The following is a 10,764-nucleotide window of genomic DNA, read 5'->3' as shown; positions in this document are numbered from 1 at the left end:
GTGTTAGTGATGACTATGGTAATCAAAAAGCAGAGAAATTAAAATAACAGACAGCAGTATAAGGATGCGAGAAATGAATATATTAGAGTAAGGAGAGAGGAAAAAAGAAACTTTGAGAAACATGTGGTGCGAAAAAGCAAAGATGAACCCAAGCTTTTCTACAAATTTATAAATGGTTAGATGAAAAATATGGAAACATTAGAAAAAATAAATAAAGGAGGGAAGACATACCAAACAGTAAAGAAAATGAGTGAAATAATGAACGAGAGCTTCTTCACTGAAGAAGAGGATTTTGCAGAACCAAGTAGGACATTGCATTGCCAAGAATTGCAGGAAATCATAGTGCACAAAGAAGATACTGGAAGATTACTAGGTAATTTGGATGTCAGAAAAGCAATGGGGCTGGATGGTGTATCAGGCTGGACGCTAAAAAGAATGTAAAGAGCACCTGTTAGATACAATTTAGGAAATGATTACAAGTTCATGAAAAGAAGGGAGAGTACCACTGTGATGGAAGAGAGCCAACATAATCCCAATATTCAATGGAGGAAAGTCAACTGACCCATTAAATTACAGACCAGTGTCACTTACGAGTGTTGTGGGAAAGTTATGTGAAAGTCGTAAAAAAAAAATATATATCTGGGAAAAGAGCAAGTTATATCGAATGGACAATTTGGGTTCAAGACAAGACGGTCATGTGTGTCAAACAGTTTCTACCCAAGAGTAATAGAAGGACTGGAAAACAGAGATGGATGGGTGGACACAGTATACCTGGACATAAAAAAGGCTTCTGATAAAGACCTTCACAGCAGACTACTTTGGAAGTTCAAGAGCATAGAAGGACTGACAGGAACTTTGTTAGATTGGATAAGGGATTATTTGAAGGACAAAGAGATGAGAACTGCAATCAGATACATACTCATCTTGGGGTAAAGTAACAAATGGAGTGCCACAAGGGACAATGTTAGCCCTTATTATGTTCCAGATATATGTAAATGGGGTAAACAGTTATATCAATTTGTTTGCTGATGATGCAAAATGGCTAAGAGCAATCAAAACTTGTGAGGACTGTTTGCTGCTGCAGGATGATATAAACAAAATCTATGAGTGGAGTAAGAAGTGGAAATAAGGGTTCAATGCCAAGAAATGGAACTAGGAAAGAGTAAGAGAAGACCGGTATGGAACTATCTGATGGGAGAGGAACAAATAATGAAGACTAAGGAGAAAAAATATCTAGGAGTGATTATACAAGAAAATCTGAACCCTGGAAAACACACAAGTAAGATATTTGGATTAGCATATAAATTGTTGACTAATATCAGAGTAGCATTCCAATCCATGAACAAAGATAATGATGAAAAAAATTATTACAGGCATGTTACGCCCTAAGCTGGAATATGCAGCAGTGGTGTGGTCACCGACCTCTAATATTTAAAGATATAAGAAGATTAGAACGGATCCAGATACCTACAGAGATGGTGCTGGAACTAAAGGGCCTAACATATGAAGAAAGGCTGAAGGAAATGGGACTGTCAACCTTACAAGATAGAAGAAAATGAGGAGACCTAATAACAATGTATAAAATAGTAAATGGTGCTGGTGATACAAAAAGCTAGAACAAGAGGACATGTAAAGAAGATTAAGATGAGACAGTGTGTGAAGGATACTGGAAAATATAGTTTTCCACATAGAACAGTGAAGAGTGGAATACATTGAGTGATGAAGTTACTACAGCACATAATGTGCATAATTTTACAGAAAAATTGGATAAATGGAGATGTGGAGACAGGACACTATGGTAAAGAAAAATTAGATAAATGCAGATATGGAGACTGGACACTATGAGCCCCACTCAAACCCTGTACAATACAATTAGGTAAATACAACTAGGTAAATACACACACACCTTGCAGTGTTGATTGAAATTCCATCTGTAGTAAGTACAATGGACAATGGTTCATGTCTGTACAATTTGGACTCAAGACTGACACAACAATATCATGCTAAGAAACAAATACCTTTATACAAATCTTCATAATGCAAGATCTCTCATAAGCCACTTTTCATACATTACAAATTTCATAAACTGTTACTCCTTGTAGCTAAATATACGCTTACATGTAATGAAGTGATTTGATGCAGAGGTCAACACAATGTCATGAAATCTATGAATATGAAAGAATGAACCAATGATGCTGTGAATGTTGAAGCATCCTCCATCCTTGCCCCTCTCTGTCTTGCAGTCTGCTCACACATTTATGAAAGCAGTGTGCCGCTGGACCTCCAAAAGCCTGCAACAAAAAGAAAAGTCAACAAAAGTTCATGTTTGGCAATAATTTACCTTAATGTCATCTTATCAATCTGAAATTTTCAAAACTGCTCACTTGTAATCACATTTGTGGTACAGGAAGGTATATAAAAAACCCAGCCAAGCAAAGCCACACTATTTGCAACAATGTTAAAATAACTACTACTTGACAACTTGTTAGCCTTACTTGGAGTGCAGCAAAATGTGTATGTCACTCCCTTCTTAAAACTCTGGAGCACCTTCATGTGTTCAATAAATTGCTGGGCAGGGATACAAAGAGGTACTTCCCTCAATGCCACACCACCAGTGCAACATGTCCTATCAGGGAAACACAAACCCTCACTGCACTCACCAACACCCAGGGAACATGTGCAAATCAGCCACTCATCCCTCCTTACACCTACAAACACCATCACTCACAAACACACAAAAACTGCACTCACCAATGCCTAACAAATAAATAATGCTAATCTGTACATCTTATAATTCAATCATCTCACCTATTATTCATTACAAAATTTCATGAACTATTGCACTGCACACACACACACATACACACACACACACACACACGGCCTGGTAGCTAAGTGGTTAGAGCGCTGGTTTCACAAGCCAGATGACCGGGGTTCGATTCCCCGGCCGGGTGGAAATATTTGGGTGTGTCTCCTTTCACTTGTAGCCCCTGTTCACCTAGCATTGAGTAGGTATGGGATGTAAATCGAGGAGTTGTGACCTTGTTGTCCCGATGTGTGGTGTGTACCTATTCGAAGATCGGAAACAATGAGCTCAGAGCTCGTTCTGTAGGGTAACGTCTGGCTGTCTCGTCAGAGACTGCAGCAGATCAAACAGTGAATTACACACACACACACACACACACACACACACATACATGACTTTATCTGCATGAGATGTGTTGCACTGCCTCCCTTGGTGAAAATAAGGGAGAGTGGAGTGGTGTGGATACTGTCAGGCTGGCTGCGGAGACCACCCAGCCTGCCTAGCCGTCCTCAATCCTTGTTCACATGCTCCACCACAAACTTCATGACTGAAACCTGAGAGAGAGAGAGAGAGAGAGAGAGAGAGAGAGAGAGAGAGAGAGAGAGAGAGAGAGAGAGAGAGAGAGAGAGAGAGAGAGAGAGAGAAAATTGTCACAGCTTATAATTTTCCTTAAATCTTCTACTTTTGCTCATCTTTGTAATGTTTTGGTGCCAAATGGTGATAAAGAAGGATATAATAAGGACAAATCTAGGATAAAAACTGCTGAAATTTAGAAGTGGTACCAAGAATAGGTATGGTCATGATAGGTAACTTGTGTCACCTCCTCTTTTACTGTACCATTAGTTTGTTGGTATCTTGTGTTGGTGACTGTCCTGATACAAGAAAAATAACAGGGCAGATATTCATAGTACAATTACCTTTTGGGGAGTTCAGTTAGGTTAGGTTACACAATGTTAGGTTAGGTTACAAGATATTAGACTAGTTATCTTCTGGGGGAGATGAACAATAGCTTAGTTTATCATTCATGGTTAGTCTGTCCTTTACTTATAATCAAAACTGGAAGCCTCAAATCTCATCTCTTGCTAAAACAGCTTCTATGAAGTTAGGCGTTCTGAGGCGTCTTCGCCAGTTTTTCTTACACTCCTCTGACCGCTAACTCTGTACAAGGGTCTTGTTTGTCTTATCTGCCCATATATGAAGTATCCTTCACATGTATGAGGTGGTTCCTCTTACAGTTTTTTTTAGATAGCGTGGAATCAAAAGCTTTTCGTCCTATTAACTCCTCTCCTCTGACTGACTGTCTTCTGCCTCTTTCTCACTGCTGGAATGCTGAATCATTTGCTATTTTGTGGTAAATATTGACAAGAGGTCCTTTGTTCACCAAATATGGCAATTTGTCTCCTTAGACTTTCTGAGTAAACGCAAAACTTGTGTCTATTTTGGTTTCTCCGACCAAGACAAACTTAATCTAAGTTAACCAAACTTTATTAAAACTAACCTAAGCTAATCTAACTTAACCTAAACTTAATACAATAACTGGGTTTTTTTTAGTGATGCGCTCATTTCCGAAAGCATCAACAGGAGTCAGTGATAGCTGAGTGGGAAAAAAAAAAAAAAAAAAAAAAAAAAAAAAAAACTTGCTAGTCTACCTACTAAACGTGAAGCAGCGTGAGTGTACAGTACATACTTAATACATACCTGTGTGGCGAGTCATGGTGCTGCATGACAGTTGAGACGGCGAGAAAGGCGGAAAACATGACAGGGCAGGGATACACGTCATCTTTACAAGGGCTGGCTCAATGGCTGCTGCCTGCCTGTCTAGAACTCGGTCTGAGATCAGCTGACAGCACAGCTGGTCGCTGCTCGCCTCCCCATCTTTCTTCCTCTCTTTCCCAGGCCCTCCATCCAGTGTAAACTGTAAAGTGTAGTCACGTATAGCGAACATCGCGAGCTTACGTACGCCGCCTGCGGTGCATAGCGCGGCTTCTTCCTGGTGTGCATTCTTCTTGTCTTCATAACTTCAGAGTGGACCTCGACTTCGAGATTCCTGCCGCCGGGAATGGAGTCAATGAACGGCGGACAGAGCTGCCACAGCCAAACGCTTCCTTTCTTTTCTTTTTCTAGTGCAGCCTGGACTTGCTAAATCTAGATGTGGGATAAACTTGCCAGCCTCTGAGTTGCAATCGAGTCCTCTCGATAGCAATGTGCACCAGCTCTGAAAGGGACATACGAGATTTATTAATAACACAGCGAGCAGCTGGATAAATATAAGCTATCTTAGAAATACAAAGGCTGAGAACGAGGAAAAATGTAATACGGCCTAATTATAAGTAGAATAAACATTTCTGACTCAATCATGATCACTCATCATTAAGACAGGCTGGCTGAAAGATGTGTACTATAGTAAACATTATTAATATGAGTCAAGGAAAGAACCGTTATCATTAATCATACGTAATGAAATTAGAGGAATGCAACACTTGCACATATAATTTATTACAGAATAGAAAACAGTCTACACCTAAGAAAAAGGCGGGGAAACTTGATAGCAAAAAGTTTATTACTGTTAAAGTGGGTTCACACGTGCCAATTTGCGACTATGGTGCCTAGCGATTGGAGAAATCAGTCGCAAAACAAGACCAACATGTTGGTATTGTTCAGTCGATTTGCGACTTTATTTACGTTATTACGTCACGGAGTAAGCTTTGAAAATGTGGTGCCGATGTAGAGAAGAAAATGTCAAAGTTGGTAAGGGATAAAGAACACATCTATAACCACAGAAATGAATTATACAATAAAAAAAAAGACTTGCACAAATCATCGTTCAACGAAATAATTGCCACTCTACAAGAACCGTTTCCCTCAATGTAGGGTGTTATTGGAGGTGAGGATTGAAGACTTGTTATGATTTAATTTGGTCGCAACTGTGCATAGCCTTAATTCTTAGGATTAATGTGTGATGGACACTCCTTTCTTTACTTCTACTTAGCCAGGGACGTATCCACAGGCATTTTCTCTTCTGTTGCCTCTGCCGGTACGCCAAAAGAAGAGCAACCACCGCTTCAGCATCTTGGCGGGTAGCTATTTGTTTACATTCACTTCCCGCCAAGGCACCAACTATAATACTCTCCAGTCACTATATGTGACGTTATCCGACTAGAAGGACTCAGTCGATACTTCTAGTGACTTGCAATTTCAGTCGTAGATTGGCACGTGTGACTCCGCCTTTACTCGTTTTGTACCACTCGGCCTCTCTCTCTCTCTCTCTCTCTCTCTCTCTCTCTCTCAAAACACGCCTTGAACCTTTGAATTCTCGATCCGTGATAAGAAAGAACAAGATAATAGATAAATAAATAGATAAAATAAATCAATAACGATGTGATCAGTACAATAATGATATTTTGCGAAAAAAAAAACATAAGAAAATGAATGACTCTAGAGACACGAACAAGCAAACATGATCAATTGAGTATTTGATTGATTGAAAATTGTATAAGCAAGTAAATGAGCGGTTGGACAAACACATACTTGTGAATTAACGAACAAACAAACAAATAAGGAAGTAAAAAAGAAGGATACAATAACTAGTTCACATTTGAAGACACGAACACTCAACACCACCTGACCAGTATTGCCAACACCACCAATTAACCCTTCTCACTCACTCCCATATTTTGAGACACCGATAGCTCCTTTTCATACTACAAAATGGTTATACACTCTCCAGTTGGCTTTACGAACTATCATTATATTATTATTGTTATTAGTATTGTCACGTCTTATATAATACTATAGGGCTGAAGATTACAACACCTCCAGTCAAAGAATGCATGATTATCGTACTCACATCCCGCTCATTCGAACCACATGAGTTATTAAAGATTGTTCTGGCTACAACAACAATAACAGCAATAGCAAATTTCCTTCATAATACCTTCTTCCTTTTATCTCCTTCAGCTGCACGATGCGTTTTCACATTCATTCTGCTTTATATTTGGCGATTTTATACAGCTTCAGAAACTTAAGTGAGGATTAAAATATTGAAGATTTTGGCCACTATTCGCGTTTCCACATTCATTCTGCTTTACATTTGGCGATTTTATAAAACTTCAGAAACTTACGGGAGGATTAAAATGATGAAGACTGGCCATTACTCTTCTGACCTCCATAGACCCTTCCTAATGTCAATAAAATGGTCTAATCGTTCACAAATCCCTGAGCAAAAATGTGTCCCACTATTGAAAGGGTTAATTCTCTCTCTCTCTCTCTCTCTCTCTCTCTCTCTCTCTCTCTCTCTCTCTCGTCACCACAAGGATAAGATCCCTGACGCACCTTAATAAGTTATCTAAAACTACCTTGTGTGATTGTATTTACATACTGTCTGAAAATGTTAGATAAAGGAGTGTTTTTCAACGCCAAAAAAAAAAATAAAAAAAAAAATACCAGTATTACCGATATTTTCAAGGAAATAACGATCCGTTGGTATTCTTATTGGTGCGCAATGTATCGGAACGTTTCAGAATACCGGTAATATAGATACCGACTATTTGTCGATACCACACCTCTCTACTCAGGAAGAGATGGATGGTCTAATGGACAATCCTACACTAAGATCAGATACAGCTGGTGCAGGTGACCCGTGTGTGTTGTGCGGCCCAGGCAAGGGCGAGCTATGACATTATTTTATAATATCACAAGAGAGAGAGAGAGAGAGAGAGAGAGAGAGAGAGAGAGAGAGAGAGAGAGATTATTAGGACATAGAGATCCCGATAAAAAGAAATTCATACATAATTAGTCATACTTTTAAACTATGGTAATTTTACCCTAACAATTTTTTTCTTCTTCTCAAGGGAGAAAAGTTAAGGTTTAGTTAAAATCGACGAATACAATGAAGGGGGGCAGACTATGTTGTCCTGTTTCCTATCGTGCATTTACAGGGAAGTCACCACGGCAACCAAATTTCCCTCCTGCGTCGAACACCGCCGCCTGTCGCCCGCCCGCCGCCAGCCTCCAGCGCAGGGCAAGCAGTAGTCTACAGTGGTCAATATTCGCCGCCTAACCCAACGCCGGAGCCTTGCCAGTTTAGCAAGATAATACAACAAAATGGTGATATAATTACGTAACACGGCTAGAAATCGACTGAATCTTTAGCGTCATGAATCAGCGGCGTGCAGCAACGTAATGATAGCACAGCATTATGGTGAGTCCTTTAAGCATGATCGTACAGTAGCCTTTATTAAGCATTGCCAGTGTTGCAAGATCATACAACGAAGCGGTGGTATAATTAGGTAACACGGCAGTAAAACGAGTAACCATACATTTCCATGCAGCGGTATCACAAGACACAATCATAGTGAGTCTTCTGCATGCCTATTCGGTAACTCGCTTTGTTAAATGCCCCCAAACATGACAAATCGAGTTTTCATGCTTTTTTCCCATTAATGAGGTAGAATCCTCGTTAAATTAACATTAGAATTATGAAAACACTTATAAGAAACCCTATTACCTTCCACTAGACTAAAAACTTCTAAGAATACTCGAGATAATACACTGGAGACGTTAAAGACTACGATTCTCTATTATTATTATCGTACACCCGTCATTGAGCAATAGTGAAGCCTGCGAAGCACGACACTATTATGTAGGCAAATCATTACAGATGACATGCGCCTCCACAGCACGCCATGAAAGACAAACATAGAGTGGCAATGGTTAAGTAATTGGTTGTGCATGATAAGACAATGCAATCAGTGATTGTGTTGAATCATAATGCAGTAACTATGTTGCTGTCGATGCGATACAACTGACCAGCATCGAGAAGCGATAATACGACCACTTATCACTAAACAAACAACGTCTATGCACAACAAGGCACATGATAGCCAGCACAGTAACAGCGTTGAGTGACGATACTGAAACAAGAAGACGATAACTATGTAATAAGAATGACCAATACGCAAGCATCAAGAAGCAATAACAAGATGATGAGCCAGTGAAGTAACGCTCAATCAAGCACAATAAGAGAATAAACTTGAATTAAGTGGCCTTCGCCTCTCCATTCAAACTTCCACTGAAACACATGTCTGCTCGAGGTGAAGTGATGAGTTTTTAAGAATGTTTTGACGGTTCTAATGAAAGATTAATGGCATTTTTACATTACTGGACACTCCTACACCCCGGATGCTGATCGACGGTTGTGTATGAGAGAGAGAGAGAGAGAGAGAGAGAGAGAGAGAGAGAGAGAGAGAGAGAGAGAGAGAATTATACTATTGCCAAAACACACATTCTCTCTCTCTCTCTCTCTCTCTCTGGCAGAAGAGCTGGTCCCTCTTCACATATCAAGTCAATACAGGATGTAAGCCGAGGGGATTGTGACCTCGCTATCGCGGAGTGCGGTGCATGAATGATCTCCTTCCTACCCAAAGACCGGTGACTGACTGAGATCTTTCCTTAATTCTGGCTGTGTTGCGAGACAAGCAGGCGCCGTGGGTGCTTTAACACACACACACACACACACACACACACAAATGGAAGGAAAGAACTGATTACATTTGTATTTCCAGCATGATAGAGAGAGAGAGAGAGAGAGAGAGAGAGAGAGAGAGAGAGAGAGAGAGAATCTTTCCTTTTCACATTTCAAAACCAGAAAAAAAATGTGGATAGAGGTGAAAAAAGGAAGTACAAAAAAGTGTTCGATGATTTTTTTTTAGGATGTAGGAAACAAACGATACTGAGAGAGAGAGAGAGAGAGAGAGAGAGAGAGAGAGAGAGAGAGAGAGAGAGAGAGAGAGAGTGTGTGTGTGTGTGTGTCCAATCCTTCTCCCTCGCTAGCTTCTTCCCTCACCGGCAGCCAGTGTGTTCCCAGACTTCGTGGTTGACGCAACTCTACCTCACACTGTCTGCCCCCCTCCGCTGTCATGGTGAGTGCTCGCTAACTCGTCCCACCCCTACCTCTCTCCCTCTCATAGCGTGTGAATTAACCTCCTAAGGACTGAGTGATCGAGTGCACCAGTGTCTTTCTCTCATTACTGTTATCGCAATCGGTGTTATCGCCACTGATGTCACTCACGGTAATGATGTGAGGAGTGCAATGCCTGGCGAGAAGTTAAAGTGAACAGCAACAAAAGGAACCGCCTTCGTCTTGTCTGAGTCAGTGACCTTGACGTGTGAGGCAGCGTGGCTTTACCGGAGACCTTTTGAGAGACTTAAGGCATTGATCGCGTAACCTATCCGTGACCCAAACAAAGTACAGTATTGCTTAGTGACTGTGGAGACTCTGTGAGCTTTTGACGTGCGAGTTTTTTGGTATTGTGTAATGATAGTGTAGTGGAGGTGGTGGTGGTATATTTTGGTTATTATTAGTTATTATTGTCACTACTACTACTGCTACTACTACCACCACTACTACTGCTACTGCTACTACTACTACTACTACTACTATTGCTACTTATTCTATCTGTAGTCAGTTCATATCACGTAAATATGAATCATAAGTTGAATACTACTACTACTACTACTACTACTACTACTACTTATTCTATCCGTAGTCTGTTCATATCAAGTAAATATGAATGATAAGGTGAATGATCTCTTTTTTTTTTAATAATAGATGTTAGTAGAAATATTTTATCATTTATCTATTTTCATCTCAACACTTATCTATGACCTGAATGAAGGATTTGGACTCATGTGTACCCAAATTCTGAGGTTATGTATCTACAGTATTTAGAATGCAGTGATGTATGTATGTGACAATGGGTGGGGAGGAGTCTTCGCCTTTATTATCCTATGTTTCACCCATTAGATTAGGTAAATATAACTGATCGCAACTTCTCGTAAGGGCCAACAAATCTGCTCTCTCTCTCTCTCTCTCTCTCTCTCTCTCTCTCTCTCTCTCTCTCTCTCTCTCTCTCTCTCTCTCTCGTAAGGACCAACAAATCTGCCGCTGTCTTTCTCGC

General features: G+C 40.2%; 1 protein-coding gene and 1 long non-coding RNA gene across 3 annotated transcripts in view; one reads left to right on the top strand and one right to left on the bottom strand.

The window, feature by feature from the left end:
• Nucleotides 1–293: 293 nt before the first annotated feature.
• LOC123504344 lies at nucleotides 294–5,018 on the bottom strand. Its single transcript, XR_006674824.1, has 3 exons — nucleotides 4,505–5,018; nucleotides 3,198–3,360; nucleotides 294–2,291 (listed from the first exon to the last, which is right to left on the bottom strand). It is a non-coding gene; the product is annotated as an uncharacterized LOC123504344 (long non-coding RNA).
• A 2,905-nt stretch (nucleotides 5,019–7,923) lies between these two features.
• The window catches only part of LOC123504337 (adenylate kinase isoenzyme 1-like), a 12,396-nt gene continuing 9,555 nt past the window's right edge, over nucleotides 7,924–10,764 (top strand). Inside the window, exon 1 of one of the 2 annotated variants that reach the window (XM_045254791.1) lies at nucleotides 7,924–8,006. In XM_045254791.1, the coding sequence (XP_045110726.1) occupies nucleotides 8,004–8,006 (3 nt within the window). In that variant the 5' untranslated portion in view covers nucleotides 7,924–8,003. Of the gene's footprint in view, nucleotides 8,007–9,650; nucleotides 9,727–10,764 lie in introns of those variants that run through there. The other variant, XM_045254790.1, reaches the window with a different exon arrangement.

The sequence above is a fragment of the Portunus trituberculatus genome, chromosome 15 (assembly GCF_017591435.1).
Source record: "Portunus trituberculatus isolate SZX2019 chromosome 15, ASM1759143v1, whole genome shotgun sequence".
Lineage (NCBI taxonomy): Eukaryota > Metazoa > Arthropoda > Malacostraca > Decapoda > Portunidae > Portunus > Portunus trituberculatus.
This window is presented reverse-complemented; position numbering and strand designations above follow the sequence as displayed.